The following is a 26,724-nucleotide window of genomic DNA, read 5'->3' as shown; positions in this document are numbered from 1 at the left end:
TCAGTTATTACCAGTGTTCCAGATTTATTCAAACATTTCTATCCATCACTTTTTGGGCACCATTTATTTTTTACCTGTGGCAGACAAGTAGGTGTAGTTGATCACCGTGGGGAAAATACCATGAATATGTGTGGGGATTGTGTGCGTTTTCTACTGAAAAACCAAAAAAATTATAAAATGAATGCTTTTGGAGTCTAAGCAATGGTGTCAGAATACTGGTTGGCTATTGTATTTCCCAAGGAAGCAACATTACCCTAACACAGCTCTGTTTCTTAAAGGGCTCAGAGGCCTCCTTTGGATTCAAAGTCTTTTCAGACCAAACAAATAATTATGAAGATTTGGACCAAGCAAAATATGGAAGACAATGCAAAAGAGGATGGTTGGTCACATCAACCTAAAAAAACAAAATGAAACCAATAGAAAGGTCGAAGTTCGTTGGCTTTAAAGACCTTGGAAAACAGATACCAAGTGGTCCACAATAGAATATTGGGACAGAGACAATAAAAATGTCAGCTACATTGAAGTGTATACTCAGAAACTTCGACATCAAAACAAATTATGTTCTGAGGAAGCTTCATTTCAGGACCTTTTGAGGAAGATTTACTTTCAGCACCTGTAATGCTATCAAATAAAAAAAGGATTATAACCAGAGTAGCACTTCTGATTTTCAGGAAAAAAGTATCTGAATCCAAACCGGTGACAGCACCTGAATCTCTAACAGATTCACGAGGGAAAACAAGCTTTCCAACAACTTCTAACATAACTCTTTTCTCGCAGTTAGACATGACAGAACGATGGTATCTGAAATTCACCTAGATCCAAGAAGGTTGGATCTGAAATGAACTAAAAACATGTGCAAAACAGAACTTCTATTGATTCATGCATACATTGGTCACATTTACCCATCGTTAAGAACACGATGGTCGATTGTTGTTTGCAGGCGCAAACCTACCCTCGCTAAAATACGAGCTAAGGAATACATTTTGGAATCGGTGATTGCTGGATTCTTTCAGCAATATATCAAAGTCTTGGATTAGAAGAACTGCTGAGAGCGCCAAGACAGCTGGTCATGTGTAACTTTATCCAGCCACATGACCATATCAGGTGACGGGTTCTGTAGCTCCTCCACTAACCGCTTTCCTGGTTCTGGATGGCCATTTGTTGACTGAGTTTCTTTGCAATCTCGCTAACAAGAGTCCAGTACTCTTCAAAACTGATTTTCCCATCGTCGTTTGCATCAAGCGATTTGATCAGTTTGTCAGCTCCTTCTTTGCTTTGTGTGTTCTGGGTAGAAGGAAGAAAGAAAAAAGGTCTCACTGAAGTATACTTTTGCAAAACATAGATGCATCTTTTCTCAAACTCCAAACATTAGTATGAATTCCATTAAGAAAGAAGCCACTAGGCGAGGAACCACTGTACTGTGCATTCTTGATGTTTGATACCGAAGTACACTAATGGGATGGTTGCGTTGATATTATGTGCTTAACTTTGCAAAAATTAATAAAAAATAAAAAAAAAATAAGCCACAACATCACACTCACCAATTGCCATGTGGTTGTATGTCAGCATATCGACTACCCCAGTTTTGGGAAGGTAAGTACATATAGTTAACTATAGATTTAAGTTTCTTAATTCGAACTACTTTAAAATTTAATGACATCTGTTGTAAGGTTTTACCTTTGAGTCGTAAGATAAGGCCTGTGTTCGTAGCAGGAATACGGGGTTTGGATACCACTTATCTTGAAACACAAAATACCTAGTAGGTCCTTTTTAGGTCTGGCTGAGCTATTGTGTTTTCAAACAAATCATGCAGAATATATATACACACTAGGATAGATTTTTGGTCAGAGGGGTTCATCTATTTGTCTTGTAAATTGTAATTTACATTTTCCTCCCACCATAGCAGAGAGCATGAGTTTTATTTTATTGATTTTCATACTAACTTAAAAAAAACACCTATTTATTTTGCCTGTTCTTTGAGTGTCCAATTAGATGATGATTTATTTTCACCTCCTTTTCAAAGCTATACAGTATTGCAGTTGCCTTTGATTTGTGTGCTTAGCTATGTAGCGATTTATTCTTTTATCCTTCACTAATAATAAAAGTACATGGCAACACTAAAAGGTTTGCAGTTTAAAAAAAAAAATATATATATATATATTTCTAGTGAAACAGTGAATATATATTGCTAGTGAAACCGTGCCCTCGGTGAAAATATATACATTTAAAATTTGTAATGCCAGCATGTGACAGCCACATTTTTGGGGGGGAAATATGCTTGAAATAGCAAAATAAAAATAAAATAAAAAAAGCACTGCGTAGTTTGCAAAATACCAGATCCATTCATTTTTACCAATGCTTGGTTTGTAAGGGAGCCAAAGCCCTAGCTTGCTTTTTGTAACTGCTTAATTGTTTACACAACCTCGTTAGACTTCTTGAAAAGTTTCTTTCCACCTTACATTTTGAATACCTTAGCTTGCACATAGTAGACATTAGTAACCTTGAGTAAAGCCTTTTGTGTCAACAATGTTCCATTAACAATATATACAAAAGAAGTGTCCGTGATGGCCACTCCTATATTATAAGATGGAATTACAGCTCACTTTTTTGCAGGCAGGCCTTCCAAGAAAGGTACCATTCTGTTGCACACTTTTGTCTTAGCTGGTGTAATGGGAAAGGGTTAGCGACGTTGAGTATCAAAGAGTGTGAAGAAGTTTCTTGCCAAAGGCATGCATGGTTATCAGTTTTGTTATCAGGTTGCCTAAAAAACATGCTCAGTGGCTTGGCTGGGGTTCTGAATGCTGGTTTAGTTAGAGAGACTGGCTTCAATTGTTTTCTGAGACTAGTGAAACACTGCACAAAGGCTTTTTTTAAAATTGCAATGACTTGTTTACACAATGGTGCCTTCTTAACAAGAGAACCTAGTTCCCAGATCCATTATTGCCACTGAAATGATTGTCATCTTGTGTTTCTCTAGTAGATCACAGGAGGAAGCAATGAGGTTTGTTAGTGAAATAGATGTGCCGCCTGGGCCATCAAAACAAGAAATAACAATGTGTGACAGTGATGTCCTAGGTAGAAAGCGACGTGGTGTCCTTTGCAATGGCTTTTCAACTGTCCCATCTGCGCTCATTTCTTAGAGATTTTGATCTCTGTCAGCTTCACGACTTCATCACCTCCTCATATTGCAGAATATCTTCGTTCTGTATTACCATAGGTCGTATGGAGTTAGGGGGCAAATTCTTGAACCAAATCCCCTGAAGACGCAACCAAGGCCCTCACAACTTATGCGCACATCATTTTTTTTAGCTTCCTGTATAGCATCCATGTCTTTTTCCATCTTCTCCCTCTAATACATATTTTCTCCTTCTACATGTTTCAGTTAGAATGGGTAAACATACAGACATGCATTCTTCCTTGTCCGCTTTCTGTTATTTTTGCTGTGTAAGGCAATCCTCTGCCCTTTGAGCTAGGTCTGCACTTTATAAATCCCTTCAATAATCTAAAATAGTAATTATTGGAACTAGTTTTCATTGGGTGCTACTAGCAAACTTCTGCACAAGTTTGAGGGTGTTCACTTACACCCGCAGGACGCCACACCACAGAAATGCCCAGATTAGTTGTCTTTCCCTCATTAAAGTGGAAAATGCACCTCAATGGCAGCTGTTTCCAGTTCACCTGGAGCACCTCTCGATCCCTTGATAATCAGACAAGTCCTTCCTGACATTTCTTATTCATCTGGATATTCCAGTATATTGAAATAAGTAGGAAACATTTCCTACTTTGAAAACGTCACGTTTTTGCGGAAGCGCGGTGGGGAGAACCCCTACCTCACCTCCTTGACTTCATTTTCTCATTGAATCAGTTTTCAAAATTGGTTTATTTTTTTCCTCCTCCTACTTTCTATTCTTGTGTGCATCCGTTCCACACCCTCATTCCCCCTCCCCAACCTGGCCACCAATTGCCTTTGCCTTCTTGCCTACTTTTTCTACTTTAATATTTAAAATGTGTTACACAGCCAACATCATCTATGGGATCCACACGTTTTTTTCTTTTTTTGTTCTTGGTAATTTTGTCGATTTTTGGAACAAATTGTATTTCTATTAATTTGTTTTCCACTGAATTGGTTTTCAATTATTTGGCTTCTCACAAAGGGTTTTCAATTTTCTTTCATAGGAATTGTCACACTACAGCCTTCTTGGTCTCTAGAAAATGTGATGCCCAAGTGTTGCATCCACTCCACTGCTGTCCTGCATATTGGGGGTCTGATTAAAAATTTACCACCCCATAACTTTTTACTGCGATGTTCCTACTTTCTTTCAGACACTGACTTTTCCCATATAGAAATATAAAATTGATATTTCTATGCAATGACTGGAAGATGCATTTTTACCCTCCTTTTCTGTATTTCGCCTGGTCCCTATGTTATGATGCCAACATTTTATGGTACTTTCATTGCTTGCTTCTTATATTTTTTTCTCAGATTAAATAATTCGTTTTCATATTTATGTATTGGATAATGTGGATACAATTTTTTAAATATGCTTTGTATTTATAAGTTTTAATGAAGTCCGAGAGACAAGAACCTCAATAAATAAAAATGATTGGGTATAGAGAGTGAGTTTTTGCCCAAAAACAGATTCAAGCCGAATCAGGAATTACAAGGAATATGGTCTTAACACATTCCCTTATATTGGGAATATTTAATAAGCTAAAAACTGGTGAAATATATGTCTAGAAGTAGGAAAATGCCTAGTTACCAAGGGAATTGAGTACAGTAGCTTGAATCCCGTTGTAATTACCCGCTTCTATGAGCAGGAGACAACACTGAATACCACAGTCTTCCACTATTCTGAATTTGGCACTATCCCCATAACAGGTAATTTCAAGGCACTGTATTAACGATGAGGAATTGTCAGCCAACTGTGATGGGCTAGGATGAAAACGGTGGCCATCTTATTCCAAGCAAAAAATGAAAGACATGGATAAAGGCAACTCAATATTGATCTTGCAGCGTTTTCCACTCATAGTGTGTGGCAAGCGTTTTTTTTTTCCAAAAGGACACAAATGTCGGTTGGTGATTTTACCAATACTTTTACAGCTTTCACATAGAACACACAAATCACGTTGGTAAAACAGTGGCAACCCCATCACCAGGGTATCAGTGCAGCCCTCTCAGGAAAAGAGGTAGCCAGTATAATTTGTGTAGTGTTTGCAGAATTCAACCCTGCCCTTGTTGACTTGACAGTCACTGAGAGAAGCCCTAGACATCTGCTAACAAAAGGCAGTGGAGAAAAACAGGTCTTTCAATCTCCGCTGAAATGCCAAACAAGTATCTTTAGGCAGGGGATGTTGTTCAGGGTTGTTTTATCCCTGGGAACGGAAACAAATGACTCATTTCCTTGAGTCCCATTCTATTGTACCAGCACACACCATAGTAACTGGGCGAGGTTTTCTTTTTTTTCTTGGCGTGAAGGAATTTGAACCTGTGACTGCAGCAGAGAAGCAGCCACTGGCAGTTGGTGGTGCCTACGCTAGGCATCCAACTATGGCACCACTTTTTAGTTCCATCGACAGAACTGGTGATCAGTTTCTGAACAGTCTTCAGGGATCAGGAGGTGACCCCTGAGGGGTTTGTGGGATAAGAAGGTGACCCCATGAGGGGTTTGTGAGCTCTATCAGCACAAGAGCAATTCAAGCTCATTATAAAAAGCCTATGCGGTTCTGCAGTCGCGGTCTTCAGCGGGCATCGTTTGGACTGCTGAAACCATAGGCTCCTCATACAGAAGGTGACCAGTTAACTGTGCAGCTGTAAACCTGGAAAAGCAGCAGAGGCAGCCCACACTGCAGAAACCCCTTGTGTGCACAGGGAGCTTATGCACAGTGTTGAAGCCAGGTACAGCAACTCCCTCTGCAGATGGCTCTGTAGTGAATATTTATGAACTGGGGCCATTCTAGCATCAACATACTTATTGGTTGCTACGCTCTTGGTGGAAATGGGATGGTTGCCTGCAAAAAACAGGAGATTTATGTTCCACAGGTGGCACTCAAGACTAGCAGGATGGACCAGATAGTGCCCATTCCTGGAATTACCACACATGCAGGGGCATTTATTGAGATCCCCGTTTCTGAGAAAACATAAAGGTAGCCTAAAGATGCTCCTGAAACAACCGGAGGCAGGTGACAAAGTGACCAAAAATCCTTCCTTGGGTGATGAAGAATACCACAAAGAGAATGCGTAAACATCAATCAACTACACACCAGGGACCGAAAAGGACACCCGTACATTCATCCTTGATGTAGTGCCTCCGGGTCTATTCATACCAATGCTCCTCACTCTCACCTTTGCCATTCCTACTCTTAAATCCACAATTCCCTTCCATTATGACTGGCAGTCAGATAACGTCTTCTATATTCTTCCCCTTCTGGAGTATCCACCTTTTGGGCATATCCTTTGGAAGTTTTAAGTGCCTGTCACCTTTCCAAATCAAGCACAGGCTCGACTGACTTTTCTAATTTTAGAGCTATGCTACCCCAGTTTGTCAATTTCAGTGGTTAGTCTATGCAAAATTAGTGCCACTTCCAGTCGCATTTAGTGCCACCTCCATCTAGCATCATTTCTTCAAGTTATTTGGCCAAGTGGTCACTGATGAGGTCACATTGGCGGTCCATTTCACTGCGGTCAATTTCGCAGCAAGTAGCAAGAGGTGACCAGCGTATCTATTCCAGCCCCCCCTTCGTCTTCTGGAGCCTGAGCATCATCCATAAAAGGCACACCTCAGGGCCCTGAAGGCCAGTCAAGTCGATCGGTGGGGAGATGCTTGTTCCATGTTTTCAATAGTCACGCATGCCTTTACGGTCTTGGTCCATATGATAGAAGTGAACCGGCCCTGCTGAAATCTGGGGCATTCATCTCGAACCCCTAGTTTACTCAAGCATTTCTGGTGAAACATAGCTGAAATAGAGAATTAAAATGACTAATTTAAAATTGAGCGTTCCTGGAGACTGGCAGTGTGTGACAGCGTTGCCTCCAATGCCACCGCAATCAGTTCCCTGGTCAGGTCTATTGACCATTTCTCTCCCTTTCCAGTCTAGCCCTGGTGATGTCACTCATTGAAGCAATCTTGTCATCACCACTGGACCAAAAAAATCTTTAGTATCTCTTCTCCCGTCATTGGGTCAATGTCCTCTTTACCACTCGGCTACTTGACAGAAATGTTATGAAATGTTCCCCAGTCATCACACATTACCTTTGGATAGCCTGGACATGAAAAATGGCCTTCGCCCATCAAGTTCCCTAATACAGAGTCTCCTGGTGGCTGGCTAGGGGCTTCTGCCCCAACTCTCATGTTCCTGGCGTCCCACGAGCCCCACACATTTAGGGAAATGAGGGCGCATGCAGCCACCGGGCCCCAAGCCCTCCCTTCTCTGAACTCTCTCACTCTGCGGGTAAATGCAAACATTAGGAACAGAATTCCAGAAGGAATTGGTGCTGTTCTCATCTTCCATGGCGCTCAGTTGTTTTAGGAGCCATTCCTACACCAATATTATTTCTACAGTCCTTCTCTTCGCTTTCCATCTTCCTATCAGCAGGGTTTCCGAGTAGGAGGAAGTGCCTTACCACTGACACAGAAGTGCTATATAAATCATCAAAATAAATAGAATAAAATCTTGTGCCGACCTTGAAATAAATCCAAGAGTTAATGAGAAGAATTATCATTTTGGTAGAACATACCAACATTAGCTGCCCATGGCTAAGCAAATCAGGACTGGGTCATTTTCTACGTATATGTCTGAATGTGCAGCAAAAACTGCTTGCTCAAAAAGTCAATGTTGGCATTTGCGCAAATGCAGCACAGTTTACGTGTACTCCCACTGGATCCATGGGTTTGCAGGTGTTGGATTTGAAAACTTTGGGGTGTGGTAGTTTGAGATCAAGCGTGCACGTCATTGGGTGTGCTAGAGGTTAAAGAGACAGGCTTGACCTGTGTGAATCAGAGATTGTAAATACAGATGGGAAGCCCAGGTGGGAAGAAGTAAGATTCTGTGGTACATCCATCAAAGGATGCTATATCAACTATAAAGAGTCAGCGCTGAGCACTCTCAGAGCAGGCAGAGCTACCACGACAATGTACAATCTGAAGCTCAAACTAACTCCATTCAGTGGACACTCCATCATGGTGGCTACCCGCTCCTTCTTGAACTCATGCCCCGTGCGGTCAGCAGTGTATAAGGTAGATCTGCATTACAAACGCATTTAATGGACAGCTCATCACACTGACATGCAGTACCTGAAGACGCGGATACCAACTAACTTCTGTTATTTTCTCTACAAAAGGAAGGCTCTATCTAAGAACTTAAAGCATTTGCTTCTGATATAGGTGTATTTGGACATACCATTAGTAACATAGGCCACACCCATTATAAACTTTGACTCACCGTAAGGATGTGGCTCAGCTCTGCACCCACCATCTTACGGAAATCTCTCCTGTTCATCTTCTCCTTTTTCCCAGCGTACAGGTAGAAGTTTTTCACCAGAACTTCTATGGATCGCTCCAGATCACTGCAATTCGACGCCATGGCTGCACTGCTCCCCTGAGCTAAAACAGAAGGGTATGCAGTTGGAGGGATATCCCAAAGGGAAAGAGCAGCTTTCCTTCAGTGTTAAAAAGCTTCAGAGGTGTTTTATCACCTACCTTATCTAAATTCTGTAACAAAACTGGAACTTAAGTTTTTAATAAAAAAAACAAATACAGCAAATACTGTTCTCTGTGGAAGAAAAATTGTTCATCTATTGGGTGTCAATCAAACAATAAGCAAAGTAGTAAGAGATTTCACCCCCACAGCAAAATAAGGGACTCCCAGTCTTCAGATTGCAATGCCCTGGTCGATTGGAAGACAGCTTAATATTGGGTAGGACTTAATTTGAAGGTCTAGACATACAAAAATCTACTGAAAAAGCCAAAGGGTTTAAGAGTTAGAAAGAGCCAAACGTGCTTCTGAGAATCCCACACGCTAAGCTGCATTAATGAATGCAGACTCTTATATAGGACACACTGGGAAACAAATTGCATCTTGAGTCACCCAGTTTTATGTAGGTAAAGATATCACGGCAGGGGTAGTTGAAGCGATTTGCCCAGGATCTCAGTGGTAAAGTGTAGAAGCCAGAGTTGAAGCCAAGTCCGCAACCCTGGACACCAAATTAGATTTCCTGTGCCTACGGTGCGGTTGCCCGTACCTGTCCGACTCGTATTATGCTTTCCTAAATGTGTTGGTTAATCATTGGTAAAACTACTAACATTTTAAAGTACCTGGTACCATTTTAAGTACCGTAACTAAGGCCCTTATTTATCAACACAGGTTTCCACAGACACAGAATGTGGGACACCCATCAATACACCAGACCTTTACTGAGTTGAACCACTTCTACATGTACTTACTTGTCTGTAAGCATGTATTAAAATCCAAGCAAGAAAAATAAATGAGACGTTGAGAAGTATTGAAGCATCAATAGACATTTCAGTTTGTGGTGCACACTGGATTAACTGTGGGTACATTGCTGATTTAGTTGGTATTGGCATTATTACATGCGTGCACTCACCCATCTTCAAGAACTGTAGAGACTTTGAAAATTTGCTTTTCTGAAGACCTCATCAGTGCACATTTCCAGAAATTGCTCCTACCTCAATCTGTTGTCCCATCCTACAAGAGCCGCATGCAAACCAAGATGGAAGATAGTGAACTTAACATAGCAAACCTTTGCATGATGCATTTAAACAAAAAAAAATACTTTCTTGCATAGCTGTTTTGTCTGACGTTTTAAAAATAAAATTTTAAAAGACGGACAGCCAATAAACAACATTTTCTCCATTTTGGGTATTTTCTGGAGTCCCTCTAGGGGAATCAACAAACACTGTGTACCTTTAGAATACTCAACATGTGGGAAAAAGATGCAAATTTGGTATGGATATATTTTGTTGGAAAAGAGTTACGCATGGTTAAGCGTGAAGTGTTCGAAACATCAACAAAAAAAAAATATATAAGCACAGCACTAGGAAGGGAAAAGCTTCAGCAGCTAATGGGTTAATTACCAGGCGCATACATTTTATGATTTAATTATTATTAGAACTATCAGTAAATCAAAGGCCAAGGTCATTGCTCTGCCTCCTGTCTCATTAAAAATTAACTACAAAAATGTGATACAAAAAGTACACAATCTTAGACAGACATGTTCAGTGTGTTCGACTTGTAAGCCTGGTAGGCTGCTATAGCATTCAGACTTTCAGATGTCACACCAAGTTCCATCTAACTGCTGTGTGGGGCACATAAACAACATTAAATCGCACAAAAAAAAATATTGGTTGTCTGCATATGTTGATCGGTCTATTGTAAAATACCCAGAACCAGACACCAATTTCAAGGAGGGATCACCATTCATTGCGAGTAAGGGAACATAATGTCTTCTATGAAACAAATCAATATTTCTGTGATATACATTTTAAAGTATAAACCAAATGTAAAAAACATAAATAACTTTAAGCAAATTCTTCTGTGCTCTATCGTAAGTCGTTGCACACACACAGAAGCATTTATCTGCAGATAAAGCTAGAAGGCGGAGTTCTAGTGATCAGTTTCTAATATATAATTTGGATACAGAACATGAGCTCTTGACCCATGTTCAGTGGGATTACTTCACTTTTTTGTACAATTGAGACTCGAAATGTGTTGAAACAAAAGTGAGCTCTAGTACCCTGGTGTTCTCTCTTAATCTGTCCGACCTGCTGAAGTCTTTGGTCAAAACAAGAAATTGGCTCTCGAAAGTGTTGTCTTCATCTTTCGTGAAGGTACTGAGCTGCCTAGCAATAGATCTAAAACCCAGGTCTCCATTTTTGTCCACCACTTTGCTTAATTTTCATGGCTGAGAAACTCCTAGTAGTACACATATCTTGGGTTTGTGTTTTCAGAGAATCTGACTTGGCCTGCCCAAAGGGAGATGACATTTAACAGTAATCCCTTAGCCACAGTGGGTGTCGTAAGCGGGATCCAAGGAGCCCTTCCAAACGCCCTGCCATCAAGGCTTTTAAAGGTAGGATCCTCCCACTAGCACTCTTTGGTCACCCCATCCCACACAATTTTACTCCATGTTTAATTGTAAGAAACTGGAGGGTAATTTTTTAATGAGAGCATTGAGTCCCCCTGAATGTACTGCTCTCAAAGTCTGATGTTCCCCCTTGGCAAAACAGTAACCAGCCCCAACTTATGCACTGGGGGGGGGGGGGGGGGGGGCTGTAAAGTGATTGAGGTCGAGCGAAAGGAGCATTGAACATAAAATGATCTCCCACCAAAGTGCTTGTATGCTTCTGTGTGTATGGCATCAATGGTTTCGGGTGGCTACCCTTAGGAGTCTCACTGTTGCACCCGGATGCAATATTTTCATTAAATTGGAATTTGCTTGGCCACGGAGGACCTTAATAAGGAGATAAGTCTTGAACTCAATTCTGTGTTTCATTGAAACAAGGGAATTTAATCAAACCAGGTATGGTGTGGCCAGTGCTCAAGACCCATTATGCGACGGGAGGAGTAGGGCTGAACTTTGTGCAGTAAGATCTTCAGGAAAGGACATCTAATCCACAACTTCTGCACCAAAGCCAGGTGAGAAAGATCACACATTCTTAACAAGAAAAACTAACTATGTAATATCAGGTCTCTGAGATACACCACCACTGGAAATAACGCTAGATAAAATGACAGCCTAATTAAAGATCAGTTATTCCACGCAATGAAATCATTTCTCAACAGAAGCCAGCAGAATGTTTATTGGTATGGTACACTTCTGGTGCACGGGCCGCCATGTTCATATAGGTGGCTAACTCATTTCAGGAAAGAACAACCTGGGCTTCAATAAAATAAACCTACGAGACATATTCCTGCAGCAGAGAAATCTTTATAGAGGCTTGACTCACATTACATACATGTTTAGAACATACTCATTTTTATCTACAAATTAAATACTTGGAAAAATCTAAATGCTACTGGCCCACTAACAATATCTTTGGCGGTCACATATGTAATTTATTTAATCATTAGCTTTCATTTGTTCCCCCTTATCAGCATCATTTTCATCTTTCCAAAGAAGTGAAATCTGCAAACAGTGTTAATAAGGGGTGCCTTTATGCATGTGTACTGATGCAACAAACTGAGGTAAGAGCATGGCAGCTTTATTCATTCTTTATCTTCGTTGTCATACATCAAATGCCTTTCCCTCAGCCCAACCGTCCAGCCGCTTCCCCCAATGTTCCAAAGAACCTAACATGACGCTGGCGAGACAAGAGAAGACCTATTGGCTTTGTAAATGCTTGCTTTATATATGCCTAAAACTGAGATTTTGATGATGCCAAGGTAGCTCAGGGGATTATGGGGCTTTTCCTGGATCACAAAGTTTGGTCAATGGGGGTACAGAACCTAGCTCACCCTATAACAGAGGCCCTAACCTGTCTGCCATATTGCATTGCCGTTTGTTGCTATTGATCATTGGCTTTTGTGTAGCACACTAAGTGCCACTAGAATTACCATTCGCGCAGTTTTTAGAATTCCTGGGTGACTTTTCAGGCAGCTCTGATGTTTCTTACAAAGACTATAGTCTCATTATGTTTGTGGAGAACTGTGATCAGTGGACTCAGCGAGAATGTACCTCTATTGTGCAAATGTGTTGCATTTAAACAATGTGGCAATGGAGTTCAGAGAGCTGTATCGCGTCGCTTACAAATCTCATAGGTGGGTACACATCCCGATTGCCTGGCAGATTTAACTGTGTGGAGGGTGGCGTGGGGCTCTTCTCACGAATACAGGATTTCTAGGATATGGAGAGATTGCACTACAACCTGGTTCCACTGCAGCGATAGAAGGGTAAAGGTGGAGTAGGTAATAGCGTCTGTCTTGTATGGAGCAATATGCACCATCAAACCAGACCTTGCGTGTAGTCCGGTTCACTTCTGCCTATTTGACTGAATGACAATTCTTAGCACATATGCTACTTTTGTACAAGTTATGTCAGTTTTGTTTTTTCTTTAAGTGCCACCACTCAGCATCAGGATGGTTAATATGAATAAACCATGAAGCACATGGCCAAAACCACTCACCAAAAAAAGGCCTTTCCTTGCGTCATTTGAAGTAGCTCTGTGTCCAAGATCTCACAACAGAACATAGGTGACTCCAAAATCAAAAAGCCAAACCCCAGCTCCACTCTAGTACAGGCTTGATGCCACCTTTGAAAGGGTAGTGGAGCTTGGGGTACCTCTAGCAGGTGCCTGCTTGTTTGATATTATAGTAAATGTGTCAAGGCCGCACTGGCCTTCGCATATGGTCAGGCTGGTTTATGCCTAAAAGAGTGAACACTTCTCTGCACGTAGACCATCCAGGTACTCAAACGTTTGTTGCCTTTTTTTTTTTTTAATCATCCCAGCACGCAGCATCGGACATTTGAATAGGACTAGGTAATAAATAACGTTCTAGATTCACATAACAAAGGTTAACCTCACTGATGAGGTAGTAGGATGATGTAGTTCTGGTTCTAAAACACATAACACTTTAAGGCCCCCAGGCATCAGTAGCTCCTGCCAAAGGACTAATTTGTATCAATTGCAAAACTTTTTGGTATTCCCTACTAGGCTGGGGGCCATTTTCCCTGGAATATAAATTAGCAAGACAAGAAGATGGAAATCACCGTCTCTGAATTATAAATTCAGCCAGTGTTCTCAGCTCGGAAGTAGAAAATAGAATTCGTTCTCTTTTTACACTTATGTAGTGATACAACATAGGTGTGAACAGAAAGCTAATTTAATATTTTTTAATTGGAAGCGGAGAAAGATGTAACCTATAAATAACCAAATGGATATGTTATGCAGACAGTGGTACTAGAACATGTCTTTTGCGAATCTATTTCACTACTTTGGGATTTCATATATATATATATAAGATATGGTACCAATTTCACAAAGCTATTTAATCTGCAACAAAAATTTACATGGGCAAATATTCATATAAGTTGGTTTTGCACTTGTAAAAGTATTTACTCACACAGAATTTTCTGTTTGTAAAATGTTCTTCGGTGGGTGGCAGCAGGTGTCCCGGGAAGGAAAAATCTGGTTGTTTTTGAACACCGACAAACCTAAAAATTTGGCGTAGTCACACAATTTTCTGGCCTTTTTCTACCATGGAAATGTACTCTTTTCAAAGACAGGTTTTAAGTGGATGGAAACTTCAGTGTAACACTGGAAAAACAGAAATCCTGCTATTTGGGTGGCTCGCACTGACTTGGGACCAGGAATGCTGGCCAGAGGGGGCCGAAACCCCCCCCCCCGCCCGCCACTACTTCGGCACAGAATATTGGGGCTAGGTTTTAATTCTAACCTCTCCATACGCTTGCAGATCCCTACCATAGTCGGGTCATGCTTTGCCTTATTAAGATTGTTAAAAATGTTTTTGAGACAACTCCCTTTGCGGTACAGAGGACAGTAATCCATGCTGTAATCACGTCACGCATAGATTATCCTAATATCCTGTACCTGGGTCTGCCCGACTATCAGCTCAAGATACCGCATATTGTTCAGAACGCAGCAGCTAGACTATTCTTAAAAGTGCCTGGGCGTCTGTCAATTGCTCACCTTCGGAGGGAGCTCCATTGGCTACCTGTTAAGGAGAGAATTCAATTGAAGGCACTAGCCTTGGCTCACACAGCTTTCTATGGCACAGGCTCCAATATCTTTCGATGAGGCGACAGCATTATCATCCGTCTAGAGCCCTCCGTTCATCTGACGCCAACCTGCTTTCGGTGCCAAGGATCAGAGGAAAAAAGTGGAGAGGGGCGTCATTCTCCTATCTTGCGCCTCTAGCATGGAACCAACTCCTGCTCCACTGCCACAAGATCAGGAGGGAATATCTCTATAAGAGAACTGTAAAAACTTGGTTATTCGAGCGGCCCTTTTGGAGGGCTTTACTCAGTGGAAGGGGTAAATTCTTGCAGTTTATTTAGCGCAGGGAAACTCTTAGGAGTAGCTGTTGCGCTTTATAAATTCTTGATTGATTGATAGATCTTTTTCAAGTCTGGAATCAGAAGGGAATATCCCCCAAATTTTGGAGTCTAGTGGAAGGGTTTTCTTACCAAGGAAAAGTAGATTTACAGTGCTGAAATTAAAGAAAGAAGTTAATAAGTGTGCATGAGATAAACGTACTCTTTGAGGAGTATGCCTGTTGTGACAGGCATTGGTTTCCTGGCATGCACATTACAAAATGTTGGACTGCAGTCAGAAAACTGCATCAATGTCAGGTAGTAAATATGGGAGTGTAGATTTTAAAATATTTTTGAGAATAGTGTATCTAAATTTGGTCACATGTAGCTAAATATTTGGAACTGCCTTCAGCACAAATGGCTGGCAAAATTAAAATCTTAAAAAGAACTCAATCTGCAGAGGTAACAGCCAGGATAGAGTAAAGTGAATGTTTCGGCAAAGGAAGGCTGCTTGACTCAAAGAGTGGGAAGATGCGGGAATTTTGGAAAGAGGGGAGATTTGGCCTCACGGCCCAGTGGTGGAAGAGGTATTTCCATGTGATAATGACAGTTTCTGTGAAAGAGTTTGAGAGATGGCGATTGTTCACCACATGCAGAATCCATCATTCATACATTGGGTCTCAGTGTGCTCACAAGAGCACTGACCACCAAGACACACCACATACCGTCCTCCAACACCACGCATCAAGACCCAACTTTGAACATGCACCCAACACAGCTTGGATAGGCAATTCGCTGGCTATTAATGCATTCAACTGCTCTTGCTTTGCATTAGCTACGTCTGAAACATATACATTTGCCAGGTAAAAGGCACAGTACAAATGAGGGAATAGACAAGCAATTTGATACAACCATACACATCTCATCCACCAAAACTCACAGCTCATAAAAACCAACATACTCACCCTACTGGTGGTGAACAGGCATATCCATATAACAGCAAAAAGGGGAGAAGTGGTTGTGTGGATGTAAGTCGCAGTCTGGTAAAAGTGCATTGACAGTTGAGCATAGTAGGTGTATGTAGTAGAATACCATGGTCAGCTATGTGCATGTGAGAGTGAGGAGGAAGTTGTGGTTATAGTACACTAATGATTGAATAGGTTGTCTAATGGCTAAACTGGGGGGGGGGACATGCTATGGTTCTGAAATTGACCGACAGCTAACAAATATGAAATTCACTATTCTGCAACTGTAAGAAAGATAGTGTACCTGTATATGGGCTCGTCTAAAAATATGGACATTAATAAACAACAAACACTCAAGTTTTCATTAGAAAAAAGAAAAAAAAAAAAAAAACGCCAACAATCCTATAGCCAAAAGCAAGTATATCGATCAAAATATTTGGGAAAGTGGTTTAAGAACCATTTACCTTGATTTGGGTTAACCATTTCCTGGAAGCGCACCACACTCTGTTGAAGAGATTAAAACTCATGGTCATAATTTTGAACAATTTCGGTGGGATTCTGCACCATAAATTGCGTAGGCCTTGAATTTGCTACAAAAAGATTATGAAAGTAGTGGGGTGATTTTTCACTGAATAGGAGTCTATCTGCTTAATCTAATTAACTTCCTGTGATGTCATCTGGTGTGCACATGACATCATTTCCACAGGACCTACGGTTTCGGTTAATCAACGCCAGTGCTCAAACCTAACTGAGTATGCCCCACAGCTTACCCAGGGCTAAACTTCTGACAAATTCATCGTGCTCTGTAATTGGCTAGTCATAGTGCTCTGTAATTGGCTAGCCATCGTGCTCTGTAGTTGGTGGCTAGCCATCGTGTTCTGTAGTTGGTGGCTAGCCATCGTGCTCTGTAGTTGGTGGCTAGCCATCGTGCTCTGTAGCTGGTGGCTAGCCATCGTGCTCTGTAGCTGGTGGCTAGCCATCGTGCTCTGTAGCTGGTGGCTAGCCATCGTGCTCTGTAGCTGGTGGCTAGCCATCGTGCTCTGTAGCTGGTGGCTAGCCATCGTGCTCTGTAGCTGGTGGCTAGCCATCGTGCTCTGTAGCTGGTGGCTAGCCATCGTGCTCTGTAGCTGGTGGCTAGCCATCGTGCTCTGTAGTTGGCTAGCCATCGTGCTCTGTAGTTGGCTAGTTGAGTAAAGTAATGCAGTTTGCAAACTCGAATGGCGGCTTCAGTAGTTTTGTAACAAGGTTTTGTACAGTGAACAGCGACCATTAGTGTGACCCTGTAGCACAGTGAGCTTTACAGAACGTATGTTTAAAAAAGGTTTAGAGTTCCTGGTGAGTAGTCATATGATAGTTCTTGTTTGGGTGTTGTAGTCTGGTCCAGGTCTTGGACTGGGTTACGCTCCATGTGAAATTTGAATAACGGGTTCATCTGTAGGCAAATCAGAAAGTTGTCATGTTAGGACTTATGGCAGTATTTTTATGTGTTAAGATAGAAAATGTATCATTCTCATAAGATGGGTGCAGCCAGAGGGCTTTATCTTTTGCCTTAAAAACTCTTAAGTTAGCCAGAATCCTGTTTCACAGACACTGGTTTGTTTGTACGTGGTGTTGCCAATTATGTGGCATCATTTTTTGTACGGGATGGGCAAATGATATTCTGACTAATTAATCCTGTGTTGAGTGGAATGTGGTGGTCCGCTCCACAGCACAACTACTGCTATTGGGAGCAAATTGATTTTCTAGCTATTGAGTCAATCAATCAATCAATCCATTTATAGAGCGCGCTACTCACCCGTGAGGGTCTCAAGGCGCTGAAGGGAGGGGGGGGTATTGTTTTGTGTGATAGGCTGCAGAATCTTTCAGCACCTACTTCTTCAGGGAGTTGGGTGTCAGCCTCCCTCCACAACTTTATGGACAATTTTTTCAGCCCTGGACCTGTGTATAACAGTCTAATGCATTCTGGGTTTTGTTGTTTCGTTTTACTTTCAGTGAACTAATTACACTAACAGAGATAAAACTCAGGTCTTGCTGTTTGGGAACCATTCCAGCTTCTGGAATTTAACATGGTAGCCCTCTGACCTTGGCTCCCTTCCTTCTTTTGCTCAAAAAGCTAGACATTTGGAAGTCATCTTTGACACTAAACTGTGCTTCTCAGAGCAAATAAACCAAATCACCTCTTCTTGCTTTTTCCTGCTCAGGGCTTAAAAGACAATTTTTCCATTCATTCCGTTGGAACTGCAAAAGACAGTCATGCTGGCGCTTGTTATCTCACGGATTGACTACTGCAATGCTTCGTTTGTACTTGCGCACTCATACGCATCTGGTGAAAAAACTTCAATCTCTGCAAAATGCAGCCATCAGACCGCTTCTGAAAATTCCTATGTTTGTTCCCATTTCTCAATCTTTACAGGCTCTACACTGGCTCCCCTTTAAGAACAGGATCAATTTTAAGGCACTATGTCTGGTACATAAAGCTCTTCACCGGACTGGACCAGAATATTTTCTGTCTTTTCCAGATCAACAGTTCTCACTCCTCAAGCATTGCACTTACAGAACGTATGGTTATGCAAATGTTATCAGAATAAAGTCAACCTTTGTGTGGTGATTTCTCCAAGCAGTAGTCAGACCTTTTGCAATCCTGCCCCTAGCCCTGCACCTGCTTAACTCATTCTGACTCCACATGTAAATCCATGGCCACCTGGCTCCAGGCGACACCTCAGCAGACCTCCAGGCCAAGAGTCCACAGGAGCATGGGTGATGAGTCGAGGGCTCCGCCGTGAAGCGGGAGGAGGCGGGCAAAAGGAGCAAAGGTGGTCATCTGCATTGGATAGGATTAAAGTGTAATATTGAAGAAGTTAAATAGCTCCTTGTGCACCCTATAAGACCGGAACGTGGTCTCTGATTTGCTTCAGGTTCCTAAGTGCCTTTTAGGAGCATATGGCTGAAAAGAACAGATAACGAAAGATATAGTCTGTGTATCAACAGTATTCAGATGTGTCTCAGAGACATATCCTCAAGAAAGGCTGTGACCCTTTCATGAGCCGGTCCCAATGGCCTACTAATCTCTACCCATCTGTGATTACTGCTCCCACCCTCAGGGTCTGGGATGCAGTGGCATTACAAGGGAGCCTCTTGTTGTTCCCCTCCCTGCTCACCCTGGTGGTGAGGGACCAGGACTTCAACCCCGGGACTGGATTGCGCCTCGTTCAGCACGTGGCAAAAGTCAAGATGTAGGTCGATTGGCCATTTCTTAGACGTAGAAGGCCCCATACAGTTCAATACCCTGAGTGCAGACTATGCAAAACCTGACGGAGAAAGGTTACGGTATACCTAGATTGGGCATTGGTTGATGCAGCCGGAGGTGCAAGGGGCTGCCCAGCGATACCCGACTAAATTTGAGAGGTGGCTTCTTAGCAAGGAATCGGACAGGCACAATTGTTTCTGAATTATATGGGATGTTGATGGACAAGGAGCCTGACTCAAAATCCCCAGCCCAGTTGATATGGGAACGGGAATTGGGGCGGCAATTATCCCCTGGGGGTGGTGGGACATTTAGTATCGGGCGAGACGCACAGCGTCCAATTCGTCCAGTATAGAAACAGCGACAAAAATAGCCGCATACTGGTATTTAACTCCAGTTTGTCTTAATGGAGGGACCCTGGAACGGGGAGACATGTGTTGGAGATGCTGTGACTCCCCTGGGACACTCTGGGAGTGCCCCAGACTGACTCAATTCTGGAAGGAAATTTTCTCAGACATCTATACACATTTTAACACCCAACTACCCTGGTTTTCCTCATATGTGGTGCTGGGCCTTCCCAATCCACTGACATTCACACTTAAATCCAAAAAGGGTAGATCTATCGCATTGGAGCGAGGGCGGCACACCAATCAATACTAGCCTTGTGAGGCACAGTCAGGGTCCCGACTAGACAGACATGGCTCCACCGAATTTGGCATTTACTGGGCATGGAGAGGCTCTCATTGACACTCTAGATACAAGGTGACACGTTCTGGGAGATCTGGCAACGAATATATAACTTTTTTTCGCATGCCGTTTCTACGCGGTCGTTAGTACGACCGCGTTGTTAGTTAGCATACCGTTTCCACGCAATTCGGAACTACGAATTGCAGTAAGGGGGTGCTGGATGTTGGAATAGTATAATTTACTATTCCAACTCCAGTCTATGCGGACACTAGGGAAGGTGTTGGATTTTAAATCCAACACCTTCTCCCCCTTACTGCAATTTGTATTTCCGAATTGCGTACAAACGGTATGCTAACTAACAACGCGGTCGTACTAACGACCGCGTACTAACGGCATGCGAAGAAACGCATGCGAAGTAAACGCCGCTTCCCCTGGCAACCATTCATTGCACTTCTTTCCCACTAACTCGCAGAACTTACCTACCCTAGGTATCTAAATTTGTTGCACCTGACTGAACCATTGGCATAACTTTACCGGGGTGTACTTCTGAAGGAATACATGCTGTAAGACCATGATGGTAATAGTAGATGACACGGGCACCTGGGGGGAGGGCTGGGGAGTCCTTGTTATAAATTGCACAAATAGCTGACAGTGGCTGAATGTTGACGCTATGTCAGCTGATGAAAAGCTTGCTCTACATGCTTTCTGCTGCAACAATAAAAACTAATTTAAACATAAGAAAGGCTGCGAGCATGCTCCCCCCAGCTTTCTCTTCTAAAAATGTCGTATTTTGCTTTCTATTCTGGGTGCAGCACACAGATTAGACTGGGCCAAATGGGTTCTACATATCTGCTGCTCTTGCACGTCAGGTGTGTGTGTGTGTACGTGTGTACGTGTGCGTGTGCACAGAATCCCTGTGCAACTGACCTGAGAACCGATATGGGAAAGAGGATATTCAGAATACACAATCTACTGTCAAGCCAAGAATTATGAACATAGCCAGTGTTATGTAAAATATAATGTGACAATTTGTAACATTTGATTAGAAAATGCTATCAGACTCAAACTTGCAGAAGATAATCTGGTATAAACAGCCCATTTAATGACGCGCACGTTTCAGTCTGGAATTGCTCTTCTTTCACACCTGATAAAATTCAGCTGGAGAACAGAGAATTTAAGGGCTGGGGCTAGGTTTTAGGGCTCTGGGCAGGGGAGGCAGTTTTAGGGCTCAGGGCGGGGGACTTAGTTTTAAGGGCAGAGCAGGGGTCAGTTTTAGGACTCAGGGCAGGGGGTTGGGGTCGTTTTTGGCTGGGGCAGGGTTTTAGGCCGCAGGGGTAGTTTTAAGGGTAGGATGGGGTTGGTTTTAGGGCTCAAGGTGGGGGGTCAGTCTAGTTTTTGGGGCAGGAACGGGTGTTGGGGCAGGGTAGATTACAGGACTGAGGTATCAGGTGTTAGGGCGCAAGGCAGGTGGGCTATTTACCATGCATATCCCTTTAGCAATCCTATCTTTACAATGAAATTCGTGGTTAGGGCATGCATGGTAAAGAAGCGGTCGTAGTTCAGACCACTTTGTTATGGCATGAGCGGTTGAGGCCTGCGTGGTTGTATCATACAACTGCACTGAACCATCATCTATTCTTTGCCCTTATGTGCAGAAAGCTGTAAATTCTAGAAGTACAGACCGTTACTGTGCCAAAAGAAATTGGCTCTGCTTTGAAAACTAAATGATGCCAAGCTAGGCAGGATGCCCCGCGAAGATACCCTGCGACTGACATGGGTGTAGATATCAATTACTAGTCTTTAGTTTTAATAAAGACCCATCAATAGCAGTTGTGGCTTCATTTACCGTTTGATACAAAAATAATAACTACGACTTTTAGTGAAATACTTCAACAAAAACACTGTTTGTGCCTGATCAACTTGTTCCTAAAAGTGCAAATTACTGCACACCTCGCTTTTTTTTTTTTTTAAACACATCTGGCTTTTATTCATTAACTTTTCACAATACAATACCTTTTGAAATTGGCATAAGTAAGCAAAAATAAAAAGGCTTAGACATGGAAAAAGTGAGTTAAATGGGTATGCAAACTTCAGTCTCTGAAAACGTATAACTGGATGATAATTTCTCGTTGGAAAGTAGCTAAGTGCAGTGAAACCTTAGGGTGAAAATAGCAGCCAGTAATTCTGCTGATGGTGTGAGGAGCGCCTAAATCAAGAGGCAAAAGATCAGGGGCGGCTCCTCCACTAAGGCGGAGGAGCGTCGCCCCACAAGAAAAATAAAATGTGCCAAACAGCCATGCGCACGTTGCATATTCCCCACCTGGCTGTTTTACACAGCCTGGAGAGGAACATACCCAGGCTCCCATCCCCCGTCTGAACGCCGAACCACGGCACTCAGACCAATCACAACACTGAATTGCAGCATTGTGATTGGTTTATGGGACGGAGCCTGAGTGCTTACTGTTCCTGCGTGCGTTGTGGACGTGGATGAAGAGGACGGACGTGAGCCGGCTGCCGGGAAGGTAAATGGGTTTTTCTATATTTTTTTTCCCCCTTTTCTTTTTTTTAAGCCCCCTGCCCGACTCGCCACCACTCCCCAGTAGCAGGCACTACTACAAAAGATTAGGCAAGGTTTTGCCTCCTAGGCTTCATTCTAACATGCGCAAAAATCATTTTACAGTAAAAATGCCCCAGGGTAAATTCATCCTTTGCAGGTTCACTCCCAGAGTTTTTAGCTCATCCCATCAGCCACCCAAATTCCGTGCCTTTTTGGGTTGGAATGGAGGTGTGGGAATACCATTCTGTATCTGTATTTCCGCACTGGAATTGTGCACACTACCTCATTTCACCTCGTTTTTCCCTTCGATGTATTACCAGGAGAATTGGGCACCGAGGTAAAAAAAAAAAAACAACAACTAAATAAATAAATAATTGCAAGTGTAATAGATGTCCGCACTGCTCGAATACTGAGATCATTTGCAACTAGCATTTGCAACCCATTCTGGCACTGCGGCGTCACTCACAATGAGGGACTACAGTTTGGAAAAATAAGGTCTAACTGAACCTAGTGGAGCAACACATCCGCATCATGGATGTGTAGACAGAGTACCACACAAAGGGGTTCCTCTCTTTGACTTAAAATAAGTGCTAAGAGGGATATCTTATTTTTCGCACCTAATTACAATTCCCTCCCTTCGACATGAAGTGCTCAGGATAATAGCGTAAGGGGGGTGTTGCACCCCCCTAATAAATGTATTCTCTAGTAAATAGTTGGGTACAGGTGCTTTCAGTCCGGTATGCTGCGGTGTCTGTCAGATTTCACCTGGGATTTTTACATGCACACTCAGACAAAAACAAACATACACACCCTCGCCTCTCTGTTTTGAAGTTCTTAAAACTGTTGGTTATTTTACAACATATTGTGTTTCAAGTACACCTAGCAATCCACACTGCTCTCCCTTTCCATTGCCCTGTAAGCCTCCTCATGCCCTGCTTGTCAGATTATGTATCCAGCTGGACATAGCACATTTGGATGTTCCTACCCTGATGACAGCAGAAGGTGTGTTATAACCTTAATGCAGGATTATGGTTTCTGCATACAAAAACGGATTGGACCATTTATTTTGACTTTTGCCTTGAGAAAGCCTAGGCGTGCCAGCCACATGGGCGAAACATGTGTCTGCTGTATCTGTCACATCAGGCTTGAATCCTGATGATCACAATACAACGCACTGGATTAATTAGAGCATTTGGACATTCAATCCTGAAAAATAATTATTAGTTTCAGGTACAGCTTGTCTTTTTCAAATTATCTCGAGGATTTCTTGGTGGAAATTAGGGGCGTATCCACCTGATACGCTGTCTAACCTTGGATAAACTAAAAAGGGTCCCATCTTATGTACGTTAAACCCCCTGGGCCTCACCGATACTATCACAACAATACTGCATCAATACACTAGGCTACCCTGATGAACATAGCACATTTTAATATTTCTACCCTGATTCCAAGTTCCAAAGCAACACAGAATTAGCAGAACAGTTGGATCAGGGCTTTATGTTGAGAGAGCAGATGGCTCCATACAAACAAGGCTACCATTTTCCTGTCCTTTTACTTCACAACCCAACTCAATCTGGCTACAACGGATTGTCAGAGGAACTCCAAGGACTAGATCAAAGAACCCTAGTCACAGAAGTTATTTCATTAGTAAACATAAGTTTACTAAATAAAGAATGTACATTCTGTGATCCTACCAGGAGCTTCCAAAGCCATTTCTGGCACGTTTTTATGCATTTACCAGTGCAGATTTCTCAGACACGAGTGAGGACTATTCTTCAGTTGCAAATTCCACTCAAGGGTGGGAAGTGGGCGTTACATGGTAATAATAATAATATGAAATTTATAATGCGCTCAGCTTACCCGGGGGCATCCCGGCGCAACAGACCAGAAGGAGAGACTCAGCTAATCACTACTATGGAAACAAGTGGGTCTTAAGAAGTTTCCTGAATGGTAGGATCTTGGGCTCTGAGCGAATCTTGAGGGGCAGAGAGTTCCAAAGAGAGGCCACTTGCACAGAGAAACGCCTACCCCCAGAACGAGCTCTTCTTACTCTCGCTAACTGCAAAAGGTGTTTTTGGTCCGAGCGCAGCAGACGTGGGGGTTTGTAAGGACGGGCCATGTTAGCAAGGATGGGGGGGCCTTTGCCATGTGAAATTTTGTGGGCTGTACATAGCGCTTTAAATTTCACCCGCTCCTTCACGGGGAGCCAGTGAAGCGCTTTGAGGGCCGGAGCAGCAGACTGCCTTCTGGGAACATCCATAAGGACTCTCGCAGCTGCGTTTTGCACCTGTTGGAGGGTTTTGAAGGTCGCTTCAGGAGCACCGAGAAACAACGCATTCCCATGGTGTGGTTTTCCTGGAAAGTGTAAGAAAGCTTACAAAAATGTACGATTGTGGACATTCACAAACTCCCCTCTGTCCTTTTCCCACTCTGGAAGGGATTTGCTCATTCTTGGGAGTACCTCTACTTCCAGAATGGGAAGGGGGATGGATCACTCCTAGATTTGATCAGAGGCCACTGTAATTACTTTCTCCACAGCAAAAAAAAAAAAATGTTTTCCCTGCACGGAAAAAAAAGCATTTGTTCAGGGGTAACAGGTGCCATCAGAAAATTCACATGAAATTCCAATAAGTGTACCTAGAACCGCGTGCTTGGCCAGGAGTACTTATGGGTATCTTTGCGAAAAAAGTTAAAGTTCGCAGAAGCGTCAATCTCCGCCTGCACTTTCTGAAAGGGGCCCAGAGTGTCTAATAGAGAAGTGTCTACAGGGAAATGTGTCCCGCTGTTACCCTAGGCCACGGTGGCTGGATAAAGACCACACTCACTGTCGTTTACTGTGCTAAAGAAATCAACTAATGTACCGGCCGTTCCTCTTGCTTCTGTTCACGTTGCGCCACTAGTACCTGCCTTCACCCTCCACTTCCTGCCTGTCATTATTCTGTAACGGCCACCCACCCCCTGACAACGGGTGGCCACCCACCCCCTGACAACGGGTGGCCACCCACCCCCTGACAACGGGTGGCCACCCACCCCCTGACAACGGGTGGCCACCCACCCCCTGACAACGGGTGGCCACCCACCCCCTGACAACGGGTGGCCACCCACCCCCTGACAACGGGTGGCCACCCACCCCTTGACAACGGGTGGCCACCCACCCCTTGACAACGGGTGGCCACCCACCCCCTGACAACGGGTGGCCACCCACCCCCTGACAACGGGTGGCCACCCACCCCCTGACAACGGGTGGCCACCCACCCCCTGACAACGGGTGGCCACCCACCCCCTGACAACGGGTGGCCACCCACCCCTTGACAACGGGTGGCCACCCACCCCCTGACAACGGGAGGCCACCCACCCCCTGACAACGGATGCCCACCCACCCCCTGACAACGGGTGCCAGCCCCCTCACCTGTCTGTCCCATCCCTGCACCTGCTAGAGCCCGGCCTCCTTCCGTAGCTCCTCAAGCCTGTGTATTCATATAGCGCTCTGCGCGCTTTCACATTTACCTCTGCCCCCTACACCTCTGAAGCCATCCATCTGCATAATGCACATTACAGTAATATGCATGGATTTATATAGCGCCCGAACTACTCTTGCAGCTTCGTAGAGCTGTGATTTCCAAGCCTAATGTGCCAGACAACATCAACGTGATATAGTCTGCGGAGGATACGATACAATGCATATATATATTGTTTAAGTGCGTGGCCATTTCACCAGCGGCATCCTCGAAGCGCAACCCAAAAACAAACATCACAAACAAACACACAAGCATAAGGGGAAGTGTGGTCGCGAGGATAATGGGGGCGTTTCGTGATGTCATTGCTTCCGAAGGGCTGGAACGGAGTCAGTGGACTGTGGGGCAGCGCACAACCTCAGCCCTACGACCCTCAACAAAGAAGGAATGTCGGACAATCCCCCTGCTTCCATTTAAGGCAGGTTTCAAATCGCCACCCCTGGCCCCCCGGGAGGTAGAAAGCAGGGCCCGCCGCAGCCCCTTTGTCCACAGTACCTGCATCGGCTCCCGGGGGCCGCTTCTCTCCGGTGGTCCAGCGCGGTCAGGCCATCATCATCGCCCGGCTCGGGGACGCGATCCCGGCGGCGGTCACAGGGCGAGCCGCAGGGCTTCCATTTCCGAAGCTTGCCAGTGAGGCGGGAGGGAGGCCCCTACCCTGGAAGTGCTTTCTCTACCTTGAGAGAAGCAATGTGCTGGTCCCGCCCCCTGCAGGCGTGTCCCTGTGTGTGAGCCCCGCTCCCACCGCCTCT

The 26,724-nt window shown here is 43.6% G+C and overlaps 1 protein-coding gene across 3 annotated transcripts; it reads right to left on the bottom strand.

Moving 5' to 3' along the window:
- Positions 1 to 26,724, bottom strand: LOC146772808 (protein S100-A16-like). Of its 3 annotated transcripts, XM_085639155.1 has the most exons (5): positions 26,471 to 26,666; positions 16,437 to 16,476; positions 9,602 to 9,702; positions 8,440 to 8,600; positions 1 to 1,284 (listed from the first exon to the last, which is right to left on the bottom strand). In XM_085639155.1, exons 3-5 carry the CDS (start codon positions 9,603 to 9,605, stop codon positions 1,129 to 1,131), a joined length of 321 nt encoding a protein of 106 aa, XP_085495281.1. In that variant the 5' UTR covers positions 9,606 to 9,702; positions 16,437 to 16,476; positions 26,471 to 26,666; the 3' UTR covers positions 1 to 1,128. The 3 variants fall into 3 exon arrangements, with proteins under 3 accessions (XP_085495281.1, XP_085495280.1, XP_085495282.1); XM_085639154.1 differs by lacking the exon at positions 16,437 to 16,476 and having other exon boundaries at positions 26,471 to 26,724; XM_085639156.1 differs by lacking the exons at positions 9,602 to 9,702; positions 16,437 to 16,476 and having other exon boundaries at positions 26,471 to 26,724.

Source organism: Triturus cristatus, chromosome 12 (assembly GCF_964204655.1).
Source record: "Triturus cristatus chromosome 12, aTriCri1.1, whole genome shotgun sequence".
In the NCBI taxonomy this organism is placed as follows: domain Eukaryota; kingdom Metazoa; phylum Chordata; class Amphibia; order Caudata; family Salamandridae; genus Triturus; species Triturus cristatus.
Note: the sequence above shows the minus strand (reverse complement) of the source record. Positions and strands in the feature narration are given on the sequence as shown.